This window comes from Muntiacus reevesi, chromosome 3 (assembly GCF_963930625.1).
Source record: "Muntiacus reevesi chromosome 3, mMunRee1.1, whole genome shotgun sequence".
Lineage (NCBI taxonomy): Eukaryota > Metazoa > Chordata > Mammalia > Artiodactyla > Cervidae > Muntiacus > Muntiacus reevesi.
Genome location: NC_089251.1, coordinates 5,891,011 through 5,913,700, shown reverse-complemented (window position 1 = coordinate 5,913,700; position 22,690 = coordinate 5,891,011). Strand labels below are relative to the sequence as shown.

The 22,690-nt window shown below is 55.9% G+C and overlaps 1 protein-coding gene across 1 annotated transcript in view; it reads left to right on the top strand.

Annotated features, from left to right (window-relative positions):
- The window catches only part of HMCN2 (hemicentin 2), a 172,727-nt gene extending 151,442 nt beyond the window's left edge, over positions 1 to 21,285 (top strand). Inside the window, exons 84-98 of the mRNA XM_065928266.1 lie at positions 1,164 to 1,354; positions 2,922 to 3,003; positions 6,570 to 6,839; positions 10,489 to 10,638; positions 12,433 to 12,570; positions 12,690 to 12,811; positions 13,167 to 13,404; positions 13,538 to 13,600; positions 13,713 to 13,835; positions 14,496 to 14,630; positions 16,136 to 16,264; positions 16,794 to 17,111; positions 18,243 to 18,362; positions 19,211 to 19,337; positions 20,514 to 21,285. Of these exons, the coding sequence (XP_065784338.1) occupies positions 1,164 to 1,354; positions 2,922 to 3,003; positions 6,570 to 6,839; positions 10,489 to 10,638; positions 12,433 to 12,570; positions 12,690 to 12,811; positions 13,167 to 13,404; positions 13,538 to 13,600; positions 13,713 to 13,835; positions 14,496 to 14,630; positions 16,136 to 16,264; positions 16,794 to 17,111; positions 18,243 to 18,362; positions 19,211 to 19,337; positions 20,514 to 20,859 (2,552 nt within the window). The 3' untranslated portion in view covers positions 20,860 to 21,285. The remainder of the gene's footprint in view (positions 1 to 1,163; positions 1,355 to 2,921; positions 3,004 to 6,569; positions 6,840 to 10,488; positions 10,639 to 12,432; positions 12,571 to 12,689; positions 12,812 to 13,166; positions 13,405 to 13,537; positions 13,601 to 13,712; positions 13,836 to 14,495; positions 14,631 to 16,135; positions 16,265 to 16,793; positions 17,112 to 18,242; positions 18,363 to 19,210; positions 19,338 to 20,513) is intronic.
- Positions 21,286 to 22,690: the final 1,405 nt, after the last annotated feature.

Here is a 22,690-nt window from a genome sequence, read left to right as displayed (position 1 = left end):
ACTTCTGCCAACCCAGTCTAGTGGTTTTTCTAAGAAACTGGCCTCCTGATCTCTGAACCAATACCTCTCCACCCTGGTTGGCCTTTGGAATCTCCTGGGGGGCTTCATAAAACCCCGAGGCCCAGATTTCACTGGACCAGTAAAGACGAGGCCCCGACATCAGTAATTTTTACCCTCCCCAGATGTCTCGGGCATTCCCAGGTGGCGCTAATGGTAAAGAACCCGCCTGCCAATGCAGGTAGACCTAGGAGATGAGGGTTCAATTCCTGGGTCAGGAAGATCACCTGGAGGAGGCCATGGCTGCCCACTCCAGTATTCTTGCCTGGAGAAGCCCTTGGACAGAGGAGCCTGACTGGCTACAGTCCACAGGGCTGTACAGAGTCAGACACGACTAAAGTGCCTTAGCATGCCCAGATGCCCCGGTGCAGGTAGAATGAGATCTGACCCACTGACCTTCAGCACTACCCTTAGCTGGACAGGGTAAGTGTGGGAGGGGGCCGGGGGCCTGGCCAACAATGTGAGAATCTCACCAGTTTTCCAACTGCCCCCCACAGCCCTCCTCCCCCAGGAGCAGCCCAATAACCCTCATGGCACCGTGACCTGTAGACTCAACTTTAGGATGGGAGGGTGGGGCCCAATGGACAGAATGAGCTGCCCTGGCACCAGGACTCTACTGCTGGTAGATTCAACCTCAGGAAAGCAGCAAGGGTGAAAGCCGGCACAGGGCAGCCAAGAGTGGTTTAAGCATTGCATGGAATGAGAATCGGAGACGTCTCAGTGTTGCTGTGTCCAACAGAGGTGTCCTAACGACCCTGTCATCCTTGCTTTCCAAAATACTCTACGAGTATATGACATTCATACCATTTCTCCATGCCTGTGCCTGTCTCAGGCATCACTAATCAATCATAGCACTATTCTCACTCAGCTTCAAATCCTCAGCACCGTGTTCCTGGCAGCCACTGCCAAGCTAGTGCACTTGACCCATGACACGGAAGTTGTTTGCTATCCCTAATGCATTGACTCTACACAGCCATGCCGAACCAGCAGGAACCTCTGTGGGTCATTGGGGTCTGGCAGGCAGGCCTTTGGGGATGGATTCGTGGGAGGCTTAACCTAAAGGGGACCTCCTTTCTGACCCCCCTGTCTGATGTCACCCGATGCAGAGGCCCCTGTCCTACAAGGGGAGTCATTTTCCTACCTGGTGGAACCCGTCGGGGGTAGCATCCGGCTGGACTGTGCAGTCTATGGAGACCCAGCGCCTGACATCTACTGGATCAAAGATGGCCTTCCGCTGCGGGGCAGCCGACTCCGGCACCTGCTGCAGAATGGCTCACTGATCATCCGCAGGACGGAGGCAAGGCGGGGCCCGGGGCTGGGCTGGGGCCACCCAGGACAGCCTCCGCTCTGTCTGATGGCCCAAGATACTTGTTTAGTAGGTTGGCACCACCTGATACAGTCTTCAAAGCGTTTTCCTGCCCATACCCCGAGATTCTTCCCCGACTAACTAGGGCGACCTCCAGCCAATGACTTCACTTCTCTGCACCTCAATTACCTTATCCATTCAGTGGGGCTAATAATCATCCCACCTCATAGATGTGCAGTGAGAAATCAGTGAGATGACCCACACCAGGTATCTGAGAGTGACTGGCGCCTCGGTAATGCTAATGTATATAATCGATAACCACCCCATGGAGCAGAGTAAGCAGATAAGAGTGCCCCATTTTACAGATGAAGACACTGAGGGTCAGAGAGGCCCCCGGTCAGTAAGCACCTGAGTCAAGACCCCACCCCAGGTATCCTGATTCCTACTCCACGCTGTTTCCAAAGCCTTGAGCTCAGAGGCAGTCTCTGCTTGCTCACCTTTGCTTCTGTGTCCCAAGTCCCAATGGTTGTGCAGAAACCCACAGTTCGGGGCTGTCATGGACTCGCTTTAGAGGTCCTTAATCTCACCCATTTGGGAGCCTGTCTCAGACCAGTATCAAGGCAGCTATAGCAGCAGCAACGGGGCGTCTGTGACCTGCATATTTACAGCGTGGGGCCAGGCACTGTGCCTCGCGCTTGGTGAGCGTGATCTCATCTGATGCTTACAACAATCCTATCATCCCCATTTCAGAGATGGGGAAACTGAGTCTCCAGAGACACAGTCATGCACTAGTAATGGGTTCAATATGGTAAGCAGGGGAGCCAGAGCCGGTCTCATCTTGGACCGATGCCCAACTCTGCCCTCTTAATTGCATGCCATGCCTCCTGCTTACAGTCCCTTGGGAGTGGCCTCCGGGAAATTATCTTCTGGGTGTGGACCCTGGCCTTGGCTGCCCCCAGCTCCGTCTCATGGTGGTACTGCCCCTCGGAAGTGAATCTGAGCCAGCATTCTTCCTGAGTTGCCTCATTGCCGTGGTCATGGATATCCCAGGACGAAGTCTTCCGTTTCACCAGGGCCGGGAAGTGCTGCAAACACTCCCTCCTCCCCCGGAAGCCTTGCAGCTGTGCAGCCAAGGAGCCTGCAGTTCTGTGTCTGCACCTGTCCTTGTCTAACTCAGTGTTGCCCAAACTATTTTCTTCAAAAGGCATCCCTAATAATGTGCGGTGGCATCATAATACTTTACGTAATTCAGAAGAGGTGGATCTCAAGCATGCGTTGGCAGCACGTGGCTCCACTTAGAGCCATGAACCGCCAGCACCCTCAAGCTGCAGGTGTGAAAGGGGCAGGAGTTTCCTCTCTGGATTCTATTCAGCAGCAGCCGTGGCTGCCCTGCTGATGGAGCGTGCTGGCCCCTGGCTGGTTTGGGCTCTCAGCTCCTTCCCGGTTAGGCGGGCCTTGCTCCAGGGGCCCCTTCCCCTGTCCAGCTGTCCCCAGATGCTCCCTGCCCCCCTCGTCCTCCTCTCCTGAACGCCACGCCCCCTCTCGTGTCCGCCCACAGGTGGATGACGCAGGACAGTACCAGTGCCTGGCAGAGAACGAGCTGGGCGCTGTGGAGAAAGTGGTGGTCCTTGCGCTGCAGAGTGAGTCTCGGGCCCGCCTTTCCTGGGCCCTGGGTGGGGAGGCGCCAGGTGACAGAGGTCCTCAGGGGGCAGCTGTGCTGAGGCTGCGGCTGTCTGATGGGACAGGAGGGCCATTCTGAATATTTACTCGGAACACACAGTTGAAGTTCCATGAATTTTCTCCGCGACGTGGGATGGGAATCAGAGGCTGGTGAGTCCTAGGGACCCAGCAGCCAGGCCTGGGGGAACCTGTTTATGCAGAACTCAAGGGACTTCCCTGGTGGTCTGCTAGTTAAGTCGCCACGCTTCCAATGCAGGTGGTACGGGTTTGATCCCTGGCTGGGCAACGAAGATCCCACACACTGCGTGGCACAGCCAAATGAATAAATAAAGTTAAAAAAAAAGAACTCAAAACTGTCACCAAGGTGATCATGACAGCTCCTACATTTGCCAAGCAACTTATAACTAACAAAGCACCATGTGAGCCTCAAAATAAGCTTATGAAACAATCTGAATGGAATTTGTTAAAAGTTTTTATTGGAGTATAGTTGATTTATTAATATAATGTGTTAGTTTCCGCTGTACGGTAAAGTGAAACGGTCATGCATACACATGTATCCACCGTTTTTTAAGATTCTTTTCCCATACAGATCATCCCACATAGAGTATGGAGCCCCCTTTGCTACGCAATAAGTCGTTGTTAGCTATCTATTTTATATACAGTAGTGTGTGTATATGTCAATTCCCATCTCTCAGTTTACCGCTCCCACCAGCTCTGGAAGGAAATAATGCCATTTGCAGCAACATGAACGGGCCTAGAGCTTGTCATAGTGAATCAAGTAAATTAGAGAAAGACAAATACCATATGGTATTGCTTATATGTGGAATCAGAAAAATATGGTACAAATGAACTTATTTACAAAACGGAAATAAACAGGGATTTTTAATGATACTCTGTGTTGGTTAACACTCAAGGAGGAGGGTACTTGTTGCAAGAGGACGCCTCAGTGAAATTTCATCGCATGATCCAAAACAGAGCAGTATCAGCTCCCAGACCCTCCGCACATCACGCCGCCTTCCGGGCTCTACCCCCGTCCCAAAGGGAATCACCCTCCAGGGCTTCGCCTTTTAAAAAAATGTAGCTTTATTGACACACAATTTATGTACCATAAAATCCACCCATTCATATTAAAAGCGCCCCACCCTTAAAAAAGAAGGAAACTCTGTCACATGCTATGTCAAGGACGAACCTGAATGACACTACGTTAAATGAAACAAGCCAGTCACAAAGAGACAGATACTATATAATTCTAACTGTATGAGGTCCCTAGAGTAATCAGATTCATAGAAATGGGTGGTAAGACGGTGGGGGCCAAGGGCTGGATGCGAGGAAGGTGGATTTAGTGTTTAATGAATACAGAGTTTCAGTTTGGCAAAATGAAAAAGTTCTGCGGGTGAATGGTGGTGACAGTTGCACGAAACGCAAATACACTCAACACGACTGAATGGTGTCCTTAAAAACGAGTACGATGGTAAATTTTATGTTCTATGGTTTTTACACAATTTTTTCCTGTCCTCACTGCGTGGCATGTGGGATCCTAGCTCCCTGAGCAGGGATGGAACCCATACCCCCTACACTGGAAGCGTGGAGTCTTAACCACTGGACCTCCAGGGAAGTCCCCACAGGTTTTCAAGTGACAAAATTCACACACGAGAGCGGAATTGCCGTACTGGTTGCAGGAGGCTACACGTGGCTCCCAAAGATGTGGCCACATCCTAGTCTCCAGGACTTGCGATTTCTATTTTTTTAATTTACTTTTTACTTTATATTGGAACACAGTTGACTGATAGTGTTGTGTTCATTTCAGATGTACAGCAACGTGATGCAGTTACACAGATACGTGTCCCTCTTCTTTGTCGGATCATTTTCCCATATAATATTCTCTTACTTGAAAAAAGAATCTTTGCAGATGCAATTGAGTTAAGGATCTTGAGATAAAAAGGTTGTCTTGAATTGTCTTGGTGAGCTCTGAATGCTAGCAAGTGTTCTTTAAGAGAGAAGCAGAGGGGCATTACAAAGAGATACACCCAGAGAGACGCGGGAAGCAAGAGGAGGGAATCAGATGTTAGGGTGTAGTTAGACAATGCAGTGATGCGGCCACGGGAGTCGAGCCGCAGATTGCTAGAAGCCCCCCGAGAGCTGTAAGAGGTGAGGAGCGGCTCCTCCCACTCCTCTGCAAGGAGCACAGCGCTTTGACTTTAGCCCCGAGAAACGATTGGCCTGCGACTTCTGGCCTCCAGAACTGTGTAAGAACAAATTTTTGCTGCTTTAAACCATCAAGCCTGTGGCCATTTGTTCCAGCAGCCACGAGAAACGAATATGCTGGCAAACGGTTTCTGCGGTGATGACCCGTGTCCCCCCCTGTACGGCGAGAGTCTGGTTGGGCCTCACCCACACTGGGCATCTTCCATCCTTTTCATTCTAGCCGTTCTGGGAGGTCCGTAGTAATAAGGAGACAGGAATGATTATCTTCAGAGGTGAAACCTGAGGATCAGGGCGTGACTCGGTGACAACCACTCACCTGTGGGTGAGAGTCCACGTCTGCCAGGTACCCAGGTGTCAAGCAGAGGCACTTCTAGCAGATGTCAGGGCTTCACTGGAAACAAGCTAAGTGTCCGCTAATAGAGACCCGGTTCAGCAAATTGTAACCTGCCCAAACAGTGGAACAGCAAGTGGTCACTAAAGATGAATATTGAACGCCATGAAAGGTGTTTATGACCTATTATAGCGTTAAGGAAGAAGAAAGAGAAAGGGCGATCTGATCACATTCCCGTAAGGAAACACTGTCAAGAAGGAAACACTCTGAAACGAGTATTGGGGTGGGAGGATCCTTTGCCTCTGGGTTTTCTAGTCTGTCTGAATGAATACCGGTCACTTGAATACAGGCACACCCGTTTTATTGTGCTCCGCTTTATTGCATTTTGCAAATACTGCATTTTTTACAAACTGAAGTCTTGTGGCAGCCTACGTCTAGCGAGTCTGCTGACACCATTTTCCCAACAGCACTGGCTCACTTAGTATCTCTGTGTCGTATTTTGATAATTCTCGAACTAGTTCAAACCCTCCCACCAAAAAGCTTGTGACTCACTGAAGAGTCAGATGATGGTCAGCATTTTTAGTCATCAATTATTTTGAAATTAAGATATATACATTGTACGCTTTGGCATAATGCTATTGCACACTTAATAGACTACAGTATATAGTGTAAATGTACTTTTTTCCCCTTCTCCTTTTTTTTTTTTTTTTGTCCGCACCACATGGCATGCAGGATCTTAAATTCTCTGACCAGGGATCAAACCCGTGCACCCTGCAGTGGAAGTGCGGAGTCTGAACCGCTGAGCTGCCAGGAGATTCCCTAAATATACTTTCTGTACGCACTAGGAAACCAAAAAGCTCACGTGGTTTGTTTTATTGTGATCCTGGCTTTGTCGCGGTGGTCTAGAGCTGAACCTTCAGTATCTGCGCGCTCAGCCTGTGTGCAGACACAACTGAAGTGTTCCTGAAAGCTGTCCTGGGCCTCCCGCAGGTGCCCCGGCGTTCCAGGTGAAGCCCCAGGACGTGACAGTGAGATCCGGGGATTCCGTGGCCCTGCGGTGCCAGGCCTCCGGAGAGCCGGTGCCTACGGTGGAGTGGTTGCGAGCGGGCCAGCCCGTGCGGGCCAGCCGGCGGCTCCAGACCCTGCCGGACGGGAGCCTGTGGCTGGAGCGAGTGGAGGCCGGAGATGCAGGCCCGTATGAGTGCGTCGCTCACAACCTCCTGGGCTCTGCCACGGCTCGGGCGTTCCTGGTCGTGAGAGGTATGGGGTGCCCCTGCCCAGATCTTCATGGATGGGGGTGGGATCCCCTGCCTGACTGGGATCTGTGTGTTGCTTGGGGGGCTCCTGACTCAGTGTCCTGTCAACTCCCTGACTCTTCTCTTTGCTTGGAGTCACAGACTTAGAATGAACCAGCTCAGAGGGCCTTAAGAGGTCATCTTGTCTACCCTGCCCTTTACACCTGGGGAAACTGAGGCTCTGAAATGCTGAGTGCTTGCCGCTCCTCTTGGATCCTGGCCCTTCCAGCTTAGCTGGCACAGACTGGTGTCCTTCGTTTGGACACAAAGGACTGAGCGTGTGCGTGCTCAGTCGCTTCAGTTGTATCTTGCGATCCTACGGACTGTAGCCCGCCAGGCTCCTCTGTCCATGGGGATTCTCCAGGCAAGAATACTGGAGTGAGTTGCCATGCCCTCCTCCAGGGGATTCTTCCTGACCCGGTGATCGAACCTGCATCTGCCTGCATCTCCTGCATTGCCAGGCGGGTTCTTTACCCATTGAGCCACCTGGGAAGCCCCTTTGGGCACGCACAATCCTATAATGTGGTGGAGTGAAGCAAGGGTGTCCACAGTACCCACCTTGGGGGTTGTGGTGATGTCTGTGAATTGGTGTTGCCCTGAGCTCTGCCCGGCCGTGGTAGGTGGTCAGTAATGGATGCTGCCTCCTGGTGATGCTAAACCCTGACATCTCAGGTCTCCTCAGTCAGCTTCCTTTTCCTTTGGGTCAGATCAAACTTTAAAATTTGGTAAAGGACTATGCTGAGAAACTGCACTAAAATGACTGAGATTGCATAAAGGAAAGTCACAAAATATATTCCTTCTGTGCATCTGTAGGAGACACTCCATATTTATGGCTCTGTGACTATCCCCGTCCATGGCAGACATCACTAATCTATCACCACCCACGACATCAGATCCCTTCTCCACAGAGCACTTCATGCAGCACCTCCGCACTGATTTGGATTGGGAATCGACACTTGGCCACTTGAAAACCCACTCGAAACCCACTGCCAACCAACGGTGGGACCCTTTCTGGCCTTTTTGGTTTCCTCATCTCCTGCAGGCAGGGATGGAACACGGACACATGCAGTTCTGAAAACCCAGTGGTTCTCAGACACCCGGCCACAGATGCTGTCTCTAGAGCAGCTGCAGGTCTGAGCAGACCTTCCCTTTATTTCAGTTTTTACCCTGTCCTGTCGAAAAGCTCCCACCCCAAACCACAGAGCTCTTCACATGGCCTCTGGGTTAGTTTCCTGTGGCTGCCTTAACAAAATAGCTCAAACCAGGTGGCCTGAAGCAACAGAAATGTATAATCTCGCAAGAGGGTAGAAATCTAAGATCAAGGTGTCAGCACAGTTGGTTACTTCCAAAATCTGTAATAGAGAATCTATCCAGCCCTCTCCTCCAGCTTCTGGTAGTTTGCTGGCAGTCTTTATTTTGATTTTGATTTTTTGGCCACACCATATGGCATGCAGTATCTTATTCCTTGACCAGGGATCAAACCCAAGGCTTCCACAAAGGAAGTGCAGAGTTTGATCCACTGGACCACTAGGGAAGACCCTGGTGACAGTCGTTAGACCTCCTTGGTTGTAGAAGCATCACTTTGGTCTCTGCTTCCATGATCACGTGGCATTCCTCTTGTGCTCATGTCTGTCTCTAAAATTCCCCGTTATATACAAACCCCAGTCATATCAGATTAGGGCTCACTTTCCTGACCTCATGTTAACTTGGTTACCTCTGTACAGACCCTATCTTCAAATAAGGTCACATGCTCAGGTACTGAGGATTAGGACTTCAACACATCCTTTTAGGAGGACACAGTTCAATCCATAACAGCTTCCTTACTTTTTTAATGGAAACAACTAATTTTTATTATTATATTAACTCGTATATGTTAACCATAGAAGGGCCAGAACATTTTTTAAAATCCATGAAGATAAAAATAGTGATCAATTATCTCTGATCATTCAGTTATCAGGAATAGCTCAAGTAATATTTGGGGGTGTATATTTATACCCTTTTCTCTGAATGTAGAGAGATATATATATATTTTTTCTTCTTACAAATGAGTACAAATGTACAAGTTGTGTTTACAACCTGCCATCTTTCTTACTCTATTACGGAAAATATTCCGTGACAGTAAGCCTAGTCCACACCTTCTGTGATGGTTTCATATCATTTCGTAGGGACATTTTTATTTTTAATAGAAAAAAATTTTTTTGGCTGCACCACAAGGCAGTGAGATCTTCCTTGATCAGCGACTGAACCCCTGCTGCCTGAGTTGGGGGTGCTGAGTCTTAACCACAGGACCACCAGGGAAGTTCCATTTTTAAAACATAATTGCTGCTGGCTTCGTTAAACAAGCAACAGGTTTTTCTTTTCCAGTTTCCCCTCTGACAGCCATCGTGTAGCGCACATCTTTGTGTGCTGGCCTGAATATTTCTCTAGGATACATTCCTTCAAGGGACATCACTAGGTAAAAGATAGCCAAAGCCTTTGAGGCTCCCTACCCACCTCCCTCCTTTCCCATTGGCCTGGGGGAGCATGCTGGCTTATGGGGGACAAGAAGCTGCTGAGTCAGCCCACATCTGAGAAAGCTGACAGTGCTTGTCATCCCTGGCCTCCAGTTTCTGTCCCCTTCTGCAGCTGCCAGGGCCATACTGCTGCCTTTTTACCTGCTGCTCCCAATTCCTTCCTTGCCCCCTTATTACAAGGCCAGGGTTAGGTTCATGGCCTTTCCCTATTCCCCCAGTAAACCCGAGCTGCGGATATTGACAGGAGACATCCCAGATGGGCATCAAATCTCATCAAACCCCGGCAGGCAATGGCACTGCTTCCTGGAATCCAAAATCAACCAGCCCCCTGATTTACCCACTTAGGATCTTGGCAGTTGAGTGTTTTATGTTATTTTTTCGACAGATCATTGGCAATTTCTTGTTAATTTCCCCAGAGGGCTGGTGAGCGGAGAGTCAGGCTAGCTTCTGTTCTCTTGCCCCCTGGAATGCCATCTGTCCAGACGAGACAGCTGGCCCATTAGGCAGAGGAAGCACCCCCCTGTGCCCGTACCGTCCATTCGATTAGTGCTCAAGAGCATCTGCTAGCAGACTGCCTGGCGGCTGCTAGAAACCCAGCCCATCCCAGCGGGGCCAGCAGCAGGGTGGCTGGAGCCAGCACTACACTGATGGAATGGGAGGTGTTCAGGTGGCGGCATTTAGTTCCTGGCTTGGTGCCCTGCCTCTCCACCCTGGCTCCTCCAGTGTACCAGCCCAACACCCCCCATCACCTGGCATTTTAGAACTCAACAGGTATTTGGCACATCTGTGGTCCCACCTCCTCATTTTATAGAGGAGCCAACTCCATGGTGGCATGAGGGCCTAACTTGCCAAGCTTTTCAAGAAGGTGTTAGAATGAAAAGCTGGCACCACCTCTTCAGGGGCTTCCTCTTAAACGCCCCCTTGTCTCTCTCAAAGCCAGGATCGTCTAGGTGTTAAGTTCATCACCCATGAGCTGTGTGTCCTTGAGCAAGTTCCTGCCTCTCTCTGAGCCTCAGTTTACTCCTTCAGGAAAATGGACAACAGCACCCGCATAGCCTTGAGGGCACAGAGGCACCCTCTTGTTCTCTTCCTTCCTCACAGGGGAGCCCCGGGGGAGCCGGGGCAGCGTGATCGGGGTGATCAACGGTCAGAAATTTGGCGCAGCCATCCTCAACACCAGCGTGCAACAAGAGGCACGTTCCGGGGTCACCACCATCCGCAGCAGCATCAGCCATATCCCCGCGAGTGTGGGTGAGTGGGGGCCAGAGGACGCTCTGACTCCAGCTGAATCCAAACTAAAGTGGGTGAAGGTGCGGACCACTTCCTCCCCACCCCACAGCCCCAAGCCAAACAAAATAACTGCATTTAACATTAGCCCCAGGGGGACTTGCCTGGTGGCCCGGTGGCTAAGACTCCACGCCCCCAATGCAGGGGTCCGGGGTTCAATCCCTGGTCAGGGAACTAGATCCTGGATGCTACAACTAAGAGTTTGTGTGCTGCAACTAAGACCTGGAGCAGCCAGATACATTTTTTTTAAAAAAATCAGCCTGAGAGAGTGTGAAATGACCAGGTTGATATGAATGCAAGGTCAGATCGTGACTTTTTGCCACCACTGATTGCTGTGGGAGGTTTTCTCCACTGTTAAGGCAAGAGCTGCTAGGGAAGTCATCAGTAAGGAATAAGGGATTCAGGATGGAGGGGACAGACATGGGGAAAGTGGAGAATAAAATTATCTAGAAGGCCTGGAGAATCAAGAAATGTCCACTCTCAAACAGATTCATAAAATAGTGTGTTCTAAGCAAATGGGCTTCCCAGGTGGTGCTGGTGCAAAGACCCCACCTTCCAATGCAGGAGGCGTAAGAGATGCAGGTTCGATGGGTCGGGAAGATCCCCTGGAGGAGGGCATGGCAACCCACTCCAGTATTCTTGCCTGGGAAACCCCACAGACAGGGGCAGCTAGTGGGTTACAGTCCATAGGGTCACAAAGAGTGGGACACGACCAAAGCAGCTTAGCACGCACACACGCACGCAGATGGAATGTTCTGGAGAGACATTATAAATGCTACTGTAACAGACCCTACCATCTCACCCAGCCCAGGGGCTCCTACATCCCCTCATGGGGGTCCAGAGGAGGGAGAGGGTTGTGCTGAAAGGGGTTTTGCTACAAGCAGCCCCTCCAGCACTGCCCTTGACCACAGACTGTGTCAGCGCTGGCTGGGGGGTATGGGGCGGGGCTGCAGGGGGTCACTCCAGGCTGCTGTCAGTAGACAGCGAGTGAGACACTGCCCAGATGCAGCTGCTTTTCTTCCAGCTGCAGGAGCAGGAGCCATGGAGAAGCCTCTGGCCCCAGGCCAGGCACTCAGGCTCTGTTTAGTGGAAGCAGAGACACAGAGGCCAAGAAGATTCTGCTCCCAGGCACGGGGGCCCGGCTAGCTCCCGTGAACATCAGCCCGCTTGCGCCTCTTCTGAGCCAGCAGTTTGGCCGAGAAGCTGGACCATCCCTGGCCCCAAGCCAGCCGGGTTCCCCCTCCCCCCAATCCCAGATCCCACCTGCCCCAAGCAGAGGCTGAGCTTCATGGGAGATCTGAGAATCCTTGTCCAGGACATTTTTTTTTGGTGGTGGCGGTGGGGGGGGAGCTCCTTTTTCCAAGTCAGTAGTTCTGTGTCTCCCAGGCTGTTACGCAAAGTGTCTACAAGTTAGGAGACTTGGTTAATTTTCAACTTGGTCCAGCATGTATACAGTGACGGTCTGTACATTTCTGGGCTCTGTGGTGACCCTGTAGCCCTCAGTATTTATTGAACTCAGTTGAATACTAAATGGACTCCTCTGCATAAATATATTTTGCTAATTTTCACAACTAGTTCATGAAGTGGATATTGTCTTCACCACTTCCCAGGTTCTGGCCCAGGTAATCATGAGGCTGGGCCTGGGCGGTGGCGGGGAAGGGACCGATCTCTCCTGTTGGGGCAATAGGGAGCCACAGGGGGACCCTGAGCGGGAGGGCCACTGCCCTTAGGATCCGGCCTCTGTGTCCACCCATCCAGGGCCTCTGATGCGGGTGCTCGTGGTCACCATCGCCCCCGTCTACTGGGCCCTGGCCGGAGAGAGTGGAGACGCCCTGAACGGCCACTCCCTGACGGGCGGCAGCTTCCAGCAGGAGTCGCATGTGGAGTTTGCCACAGGTAAGCGTGGGGCTGGGTGGGAGGTGGTCTCCCCCGAGGTGGGCCGGGTGGGGCTGAGGCCTGAGCCCTGGGCCTCTCCCCTTTGGTGACTCCAGCCTTGGGGGTGGGGTGGGTTGCAGGGGAGCTGCTCACAATGACCCAGGTGGCCCGGGGCCTGGATCGCAATGGCCTCCTGCTCCTCGACATGGTGGTCAACGGCAACGTCCCTGAGAGCCTAGCGGACGCAGATCTGCAAGTGCAGGTGGGGGTGGGGGTGGCGAGCCCTGGGGTGTGCAGGTGGGGTGGGTGAGAGAGAGTGGGAGGTCCTGCCCCAATGCCCCCCACCCCTGCCACTGTTGCCCCAAGCAGCCGAGCCCCTTTCCTTCCTGGCCCCCCAGCAGGGTCTGGGCCTGGCCTGGCCTGACTTAGAGGAGGACCAGCCCCCAGTGGGAGGATGCTCTGGGTCCAGCTTCCTCAAGAGCCCGAGGGAGCCCAGCTGGTTGGAAGCAGAGCAGAAAGGCCCACCAAGCCCGCATCCCCAGTCGAGGCCAGGGTCCCTCGCCCCTTGGAAGTTGGTGCCCTGATGTCCTTGTCCCCCCACCCCCCACCTTGCCCAGGACTTCCAGGAGCGGTACGTGCAGACGGGGCCCGGCCGGCTCTTCGTGGGCTCCACGCAGAGCTTCCTGCAGGACAGCCTCCGCTCGTTCCTACGCTGCAACCACAGCATCCGGTACAGCGCGGCCCAGGGTCCTCAGCCCCAGCTGGTGCAGCACCTGCGGGCCTCCTCTATCAGCTCGGCCTTCGACCCCAAGGCCGAGGCCCTGCGCTTCCAGCTCGACACGGCCCTGCAAGTTGGTGAGGCCCTGTCTGTCTCCCCAGCTCCCACGGCCCCAGCCAGGGCCCCCAGATGAGCCTGCGCCGTTTCTCGCCAGGCACCTTGGGCCCTGGGGCCCGCGTGAACTCAGGGCCCATCCCCTTTGCCTTGCAGAAGAGAATGAGGTCGGCTGCCCAGAGGGCTTTGAGCTGGACGCCCAGGGAGAGTTCTGTGTGGGTGAGCACCCTCCCCGCCCCGGCACGGATGAGGGAGGCCTCCTGGCCTAGGAAGGGCGAGCTGGCGGGAGGGCCTGGGAGCACGGACCACCAGACCTTCCCCCTCCCCACAGACAGGGACGAGTGCTCCGACCGTCCCCGGCCCTGCTCCCACTCCTGCCACAACGCGCCCGGCCGCTTCTCCTGCTCCTGCCCCGCTGGATTCGTCCTGGCCAGGGACGAAAGGACTTGCAGAGGTGAGCGGGCCCCCGGGGGAGAGGCTCGCTGGGGACCTGGCCCAGGGGCGCGCAGGGAGATTCCGGGCTTGGATCCCTGGGCCAGGGGGCACACCCCTCAGGGGACGTGAGCCGAGGGGTTCCAATGCCCTGTTCTCATGGAGATCTTGCTGTTTTGAGGGCCTCAGGGTGGGGAGGCTCAAGTACTTGGGGGTGAGGGGGCTCCTCAAAGATATACACGTGCTCACCGCATGCACACCCCCTGAGAAGCCTCGGCGGGCATTTCCAGTCAACTGGAAGTGAGCTGACACCCGCCTGTCCCCTCCTGTTCTACTTGCCCCCTTATCAAAGTTGCTGGGCGACAAACCTGACCATGAGCTGCGGTCTAGACACTGATGCCCTGCCTGTGCCTTCCATCCCACCAGTGGGGCCTGGCATTGCTGGGTGTCTTCGGGGCACCCAAAGGGTGCTGTCTGCAGCCCCACTTCAGATGCCACAGGCCAAGGCCCAAGGCCCCGTGGGGTGGGGCTGTGTGCTCCTGGGGGTGTTGAGATGATGGCCAGTGCTAGCAGGAAGGGTGGGGACCTTCATGCCAGGGGTGTCTGGACCTGGGGACAAAGCCTCTGTGGGTGGGTGGGCTGGGCCTGGGGACAAGTGTTCATGCGCCCCGCTCCCCCCCAGATGTGGACGAGTGTGCGTGGGAGGCCGACCTTTGCCAAGAGGATCAGCACTGTGTGAACCTGCTGGGGTCCTACCACTGCCTGCCCGACTGCAGGCCTGGCTTCCGGGTGGCTGCCGATGGAGCCAGTTGTGAAGGTGATCAGAGCAGGGGGCTGAACTGTCCTGCTCCTGGGAGCCCAGTGATGGCCAGGGTGCAGCAGAGGGCCTGTCGTGTGTCCCTGGGACGCTGGGCCTTCAGGGAAGCTGGAAGTTCTCTTGGCAGAAGGAGCCCAGAGAGGCCAGGGAGGAAGCCTGAGCTGGGCACAGGAGGTCCAAGTACCCTAGGCAAGTGCCCTTCTCCTTTGTGGGCCCCAAGTTTGTCATCTGTCTGCCTGATGAAGGGGGGCCAGGTCAGGGATGGCAAACACAGGCTACTTCTGCTACCATCTCCCCTCATGGGAGATGCTGGACCATGCTGGGCGTGGTCCAGCCTCAGCATCCTTTTTAACACAGCTTCTCCAGCCACAGTGACTATTGCAGCTGTCCTTCGAGATGAAACCTAGGTGCCAGCCCTGGATACGTGACTTCTAGGGTCCTTCCTGTCCTAGCATTCTAGGCTTTCATGATGGTGGGTCCTTGGGCTTCCCTAGTGGCTCAGACGGTAAAAGCATCTGCCTGCAATGCTGCAGACCCAGGTTCAATCCGTGGGTCAGGAAGATCCCCTGGAGAAGGAAATGGCAACCCACTCCAGTACTCTTGCCTGGAAAATTCCATGGATGGAGGAGCCTGGTGGGCTACAGTCTATGGGGTCACAAAGAGTCAGACACGACTGACTCTTTCTTTCTTTCTTTCTGGTTCCTCCGAGAGAGGCCGTCAGTGAGTGGGGAGAGCTTGGTCAATTTGGACCCAGAAGAGGCAGTCACTCCATTTCGGTGACTGTCTGTAGGACTCCTCTGCCTCCTGTCTTCTTCCTGCCCTCCCTTCCTTCTTTCTCACCATATTTTGAGCTCTGTCCATTCACCAGGGTCCTAAACCCTTCACATGCACCAGCCAGTTTTCTCCCCATGACTCCATGGAAGAGTCTTGTTGTGACCCTTTTTTACAGATGAGGAAACTGAGGCTCAGGGAGGGGAAGTTCCTGACTCAAGGATCCAGAGACATGGCAGATTTCAGTCCAAACCTGGGGCTTTGCCTCCAAAAGCATTAAGCAACTCAGTCGTGTCTGACTCTTTGTGACCCCCATGGACTGTAGCCGGCCCACCAGGCAATGGGATTTCCCAGGCAAGAAGAATACTGGAGTGGGTTGCCATTCTTTCTCCAGGGCATCTTCCCCACCCAGGGATGGAACCCGGGTCTCCTGCATTGGAGGCAGATTCTTCACTGTCAGAGTCACTAGGGAAGCCCTGTGCCTCCAGAGTCCACCTTTTAAGCCCCTTCCTTCCTTTGAACCCAGACCCTTCTTACCCTTCAAAGCTGGTATAGTTAAAAGTAGTGGTTGCAAAGGCTGGCATTCCACCTACTGGCACTGAAGTTGAAGAAGGAGACAGGAATGAGGCCCAGATGCTGAGAGGCGTGTTGTGTCCTGGGGGAGGGGCTCTGGGCTCAGCAACCATCCCCACCTCCCCCTGCAACCCGGCCCACCCTTGCTCCTGCCTTTCCAGATGTGGACGAGTGTCTGGAGCAGACGGACGAGTGTCACTACAACCAGATTTGTGAGAACATCCCAGGCGGACACCGCTGCGGCTGCCCCAGGGGCTACCGGGTCCAGGGCCCCGGCCTGCCCTGTCTAGGTACGGGGAGAACCACCCCCTCGCTGGGACCCTGGTCAGCACCCCCAGCTCACAGGCAGGGAGCCGTGTTAACAAGGGTGACACTGAGTTCAGTGAACAGAAATAGCCACCAAGACCAACTGTGCGCCCAGCACGTGCCTGATCTGTGCTTCGCCTGCTGTTTCCCACCCCCTGCCCAGCAAGGTCACCTTCCCTGGGGGCCTAGGAGGGGGAGGAGGGTGGTGAGAGGTGGGTGGGTCTCAGAGAAGCTTTGCCAAGAATGAGCCTGGAGGCTGAAGGGAGGAGCATGGAGGGACCGTTGGGTCTGGGGCTCAGGGCTGGGGGAGATGGGAACCTCTCGGAGCAGTAGATCCTAGAAGGGGAGAGGAGGCTGGGGGTGCGGAGAGGGAGGGCTTGGTGGCAGGCTGGTGTGCGGGGGGTGAGGCAGCTGGATTCTGGGAGAGGCTGGAGGGCAAGAGAGATGGCCGGAGCCAGGCGGAGCAGCACAACCCTGAGCGCTTGGGCACCCGGCCTGGCCCTGCTCCCCCAGATATCAACGAGTGCCTGCAGCTGCCCGAGCCCTGCGCCTACCAGTGCCACAACCTCCAGGGCGGCTTCCGCTGCCTGTGTCCGCCGGGCCAGGCTCTCCTCCGCGACGGCAGGACTTGCACCCCGCTGGAGCGCAGTGGACCAAACGTGACCACCGTCAGCCACCGGGACCTCCTGGCGGCCTGGCTGCGGGCCCGTGCCCCCAAGCCCGGGGGGCCCTACCACGCCTGGGTCTCCCTCCAACCGGGCCCCAGAGCCCTGAGCGTGGGCCGGGCCTGGTGCCCGCCCGGCTTCATCCGGCAGAACAGCGTCTGCGCGGGTAAGGTCGGGCCCGTGGGACGCACCCCCCTGTGCTGCCTCAGGCCCCCGGGCCGGGCGTGTGGGCGCCACTCCCGTGCTCAGAAACCCAGGGTTCACAGGCAAGTGGGCTGGGCAAGGCAGGCTGCCTCCTCACTACATGATTTCTCGGAACCCCGGCTGTGCCAATGGGCAACGGGCTTCCAAAGTGGGTGGAGCGTTTTCCAAACCATTTGACTTCAGGACTACTTTACGCCTTGTGGCTGAGCTGGTAAAGAATCCGCCTGCAATATGGGAGACCTGGGTTCGATCCCTGGGTTGGGAAGATCCCCCGGGGAAGGGAAAGGCTACCCACTCAGTATTCCGGCCTGGAGAATCCCATGGACTGTATAGTCCACGGGGTCGCAAAGAGTCAGACACGACTGAGCGCCTTTCACGTTCACATTACCCAGAGGGAGCGCAAATGTTCCCAGGAGCCCACTTGGAGGAACCCTCCTCCGGGTGTGCAGGGGTGAAGCAGTCAGGGAGGGAAGGAGAAGGGTCCAGGTTGACCTGGGAAGGTGAGCAGGGACTAGGGAGTGCTACAGACTCATGCAGGTGGAGGGCCCTTGTGTGGAGGCAGACTGGCGCTGAGCTGCAGAGAGGTGAGGGGGAAGGTAGCCTGGAAGGCAGGTGTGTTTCAGCATCACTGCCCGGACAGAACCGTCTGTCCTGGGAGCGCGGTCTGGCCCCCACCTCCACCCCATGGCTTGGTGCACGCGAAGCCCGGGGCCTCTCCCCACCTCCCCATCCAGGGGAGGTTGAAAGTGAAGTGGCTCAGTCCTGTCTGACTCTTTGCAACCCCGGACTGTAGCCTACCAGGCTCCTCCGTCCATGGGACTTCCCAGGCAAGAATACTGGAGTGGGTTGCTATTTCCTTCTCTAGGAGATCTTCCCAACCCAGGGATTGAACCCAGGTCTCCCACATTGTAGGCAGACAACTTTACCATCTGAGCCACTAGGGAAGGGGCACGGCAGGGAGAAATCGCTGGCGCCTAAGCAGGGGGTCTCCCTGGCTTGTCCCGAGCCTGGCGGTAGGCAGACGTGAGGCCAGCTGGGCATCTGTGACTCAGTGTTTCTCTGCTCACACCCCCCTACCCCACCCTGGGGCCAGACCTGGACGAGTGCCGAGTGAGAAACCTGTGCCAACACGCCTGCCAAAACACAGAGGGCAGCTACCAGTGCCTCTGCCCCGCAGGCTACCGCCTCCTCCCCAGCGGGAAGAACTGCCAGGGTGAGCAGGAAGGGGCGTCTCTCACCCAGTCTGCGCTCTCTCCAGCCCCCCCTCAACCATCTCCTGTGACGGAGGGGCAGGGAGGGGGTACGTGCTGCCCCCTCCCAGGTGACCAGAGCCAGGGCGGGACCCACATTCCCAGCGGGAGCTAAGAAATTGTTGTGGACAGGCTCTGAAAGCAGCTGGGCTGTGTGTCCCTGGACAACTCGCTTCACCTCTGTGTGCCTCAGCCTCCTGGCGAGGTGGGGCTCACACAACCCCTCCAATAAATGTTTGGATGAGGAGGGTGGGCGCAGAGCCCGTGCTCAGCAAGGCAGCAGCTGCAAGGAGTAGAAGGGAAGTCCTCTAAGCCCCAGGCCAGCACATTTCCCCTGAGGTGCTCTGGAGCGGGTCGGGTCTTGCTGCTGCTTCTCTATAGAGCAGGAACGCCCGTGTCTGCCTAGCCAGGCTCCATCCCTCATTCTCTATCGTGGGGGTCACCGAATGGCCTCTGCGAGGGTGGGGCTCCCACGGGGATGGGGGTGCAGAGAAGGATCACTAGCCGTGGCCTCTCGGGGTCCTAGGGCAGTCATCGTCTCCCTCAGCCTCTCCACCCCAGCTCCAGGCTCAGCAGTCCCCGGAGCACCCACCTGGGGAGACAGGGAGGTGCCAGGGGCCTGCCAGCTGGGCTGTTACAGGGCCAGGCTGGGTGGGGACCGGGCAAGGGGCTGCCCACCTCGCTGTCCTCTGAGGGCATCGCTCTCTCACCTAATCGCCCCCCCCCCCACGCCTCCCTGGTACCTGCCTTGGGCTCTTTCCCCTTTGCCCCATGTCTTCACCCTGCTCTCCTCACCCCCCTGCCTGCCCAGACATCAACGAGTGTGAGGAGGACGGCATCGAGTGCGGGCCCGGCCAGATGTGCTTCAACACCCGTGGCAGCTACCAGTGTGTGGACACACCGTGCCCCGCCACCTACCGGCAGGGCTCCAGCCCCGGGTAAGGGCCGGGCTGGCTGGGGGTGGGGGGCGGTGGGGGACGGCTGGTCTGCCAGGAGCTGGGCAGCAGGGCACTCTAGCTCCTGGAGAGCCCGACCCCTCCTCCTCCAGGAAGGCCTTGTCTCGGGCCAGAGGGTCAACCCTGCCAGAATTCCTGGGCGGGGCTCCTGAGCTCAAGGGCAACAGGCCATCAAGAAAAGCACTTTTCCTGCAGCCATTTGGGATGTGAACTCACTTGAACGGTTATCGTTTCCTGCACAGCGTGGCTTCCGCTAAGCAGGGAGCGCAGGGAGAGGCCAGAGCCGGGAGAGCACTGGGAGGGAGGGCTGCTGGGGGACGCACACACGGGGACACGTGGGGACACGTGAGTCCATGCAGGAACACACGCGCAGGCGCATAAACTCCACCCAGAACCCCACGCAAAACCCGCGGACTCAAACACGCACAGCCACACAAACACAAAACACGTTCCTCCAGGCCTCTCACTGTGGCTACAGATACTCATAAAGATGCGCAGACGGGACCTTGGCTGGCAGGAGCTGCAGCTGTCAGGGCAAGGATCTTGGCTGTCCTCCTGCCTGGGACAGCATTAATCAGGAAGCCTAGGCTTGGGGTGGGGGAGGGGTGGAGAGGCGAGAGAGAGTGGGCGCCCTTGGCAAGGTTGAACCCCCTTGGTGGTGGTGATGGTTTAGTCGCTAAGTCGTGTTGGACTCCTCGCGAGCCCATGGACTGTAGCCCGCCAGGCTCCTTTGTCCATGGGATTCTCCAGGCAAGAATACTGGAGTGGGTTGCCATTTCCTTCTCAAGGGGATCTTCCCCAGCTAGGGATCAAACCCGGGTCTTCCGCATCACAGGCAGATTCTTTACCAATTGAGCTAGGAGAGAAGCCCCCCCTTACCCCGCTGCAAATCCCGAGCCAGTTCTGGGGTTCTGGAGTGCCCAGAGGGCTTATCACTGATGGGGGACCTGTTTGGGTGGGAAGGGGCAGGTCTCTGGCTTCTTGAAGCCTCAGTTCGCTGCTCTCTAGAATGGGCTAACAGTGACGCTTGTGAAGGCCTGAGGTGCGCGAGGTGGTGGTCGGGCAGCTCACTGCTGAACTGCTGGAATTTGGGGTGGAGTCTGGTTTATGCGGGCAGCCCGCGGATGGCAGCCCGGAGTCGGTCTGTCTGTCCCGCAGGACATGCTTCCGGCGCTGCTCGCAGGACTGCAGTTCGGGCGGCCCCTCCACGCTGCAGTACAAGCTGCTCCCGCTGCCGCTGGGCGTGCGCGCCCTCCACGACGTGGCCCGCCTGGCCGCCTTCTCCGAGGCCGGCGTCCCCGCCAACCGCACGGAGCTCCGCGTGCTGGAGCCGGACCCGCGCAGCCCCTTCGCGCTGCGCCCGCTGCGCGCGGGATACGGCGCGGTCTACACGCGGCGCGCGCTCACCCGCGCCGGCCTCTACCGGCTCACCGTGCACGCCGCGGCGCCGCGCCACCAGAGCGTCTTCGTCCTGCTCATCGCCGTGTCCCCCTACCCCTACTGAGGGCCGCGGGCAGGGGCAGCGACCTCCGGGGATGGGGGCCAGAGGACCGGGCCCGCCCCCACCACCCCGGCGGGGCCCCGGCCCGTGCCGCCAGCTGTGGCAAGCGACGTCATCTCCCGTCCCCGTGCGTCAGCGAGACCTTCAGCAAACACGGCCCGGCGAGGCAGCCTTGCAGCCTTGACCCCGGGACAGCGCGCATCCGAGCCCGCCTAGCTTCCTGCGCCGTTGGGGGTGGGGCCCAGCGGACAGGTGACAGCAGGCAGGCTGGGGTGAATGAAGCCTGATCGGCTTCGCCTGTCTTTCCGCAAGCCCCAGGGGACCCCGGGCCGGGACGCAGCGCCCTGAGACACTTAAGGGGAGCGGGGGGCAGCAGCCGCTGTCACCGCCCCCCCCCCCCCCATACCTGTCATCCTGGACCGGGTGTGTGTATGGAAACCATAAAAACGTCCGTGTTTACCAGTTTGGTTTCTTCCTCCAGTTATTTTGCTTTGGTAAGGAGGGGCTTTGGGAGGGAGACCACCGCCCTTTAGGTCCTGGTGCTCCAGTCCCCTGGTGAGATAGGGCTACCACGGCGCTCCCCGTGGATGGAGCCCAGGCTCCTTGTGGATAGGGTGGCCCTGGCACCTCTCTGGGCTCAGTTTCCTCAGCCAAAAATATGAAAATCTGAGAGTGCCCCCAACCCAGGGCTGTGGGGATAAATTAAATGAAGAAGGAAATGTATCACACAGACAGCAGCTATCCCTGGTAGCAAAAAGTAATTCTTAATTAAAAATAATTGCTAATTGTATTTGAGGAACGAAATGTTTCCTGCCATATCAGTAAACAAGGTTGTCAGAGTCAGTGATTGCAGCCCTCCAATGTGAGCTGGCGAGCCTCAAGGAAGCTCAGGATGTGAAAAACACAGGAACCTGACCCCAGGTGGCTGAAGTGCATATGAAAGGATTCAGTTCAGCGAGCCTTGCATCCTCCCATACATAGAAAAGCACTCCATTCCTTAACATGGGACATGTGGTTTCCTTTAACAAAAATCTTTTAATGTTCAGCCTACCTGCCCTTTGTTGCAAAACTTCTGTATAACCTGGCTCCTACCCTTGCCTCCTCTGAGCAGTTTTCTCAGGCTCATTTGAGATGCTACTGACCAGGCTTGAAGTCCTAAAAGTTGCCACCGAATAAAACATGAGTCTCAACTTTTAGGTCGTAAATACTTTTAAGTCGACGTATTTAATGAATTAATTACATTTGATCATTTCATCATCCACTGGAGAGTCATTAGGTCCTACTTATGTGCCAGACAGTGAATGTAAAATTCCTGCGCTTGTGAAGTTTATGTTCTCATGGCAAAGGTTTGTAGACGGCAAGGAAATGAAGAGTGAAATGTGTATCTGTCAGTTAGCAAAAGTGCTGGGGAGCAGAGACCCAAGGAAGGTGGGTCTGCACAGCCATGCAGAAGTCAGTGGAAGGGCGTTCTGGCAGAAGGAACGACAAATGCCAGGGTGTCCCAGGCAGAAGGATGCTGCAGCTCGGCGGGAGGAGGGGTGGGGGGTGGGGAGCGCGATCAGAAGCAAAAGAGGGTCGGGCAGATTCTGGGGGTCTGTGGGGCCACTTTGGGGTCTTAGCTTCCACGGGGTGAGCTGTTGAGGGACACGATTAGAATGTCTGTGTTTGTAGGGGCCTGTCTCCAGTGAGCTGGGAGAGGAGTCATCAGAAGCCCAGCAATGCTGTTCCTCGCGCTCCCCACTCCCTGCCCTCCCGGCCAGGCTGCCCACAGCCCCCTGCTCAGGGATCTCTGTGCCAGCTGCCCCTAAACACAGCCTCTGGCAGAAAGAGGCCG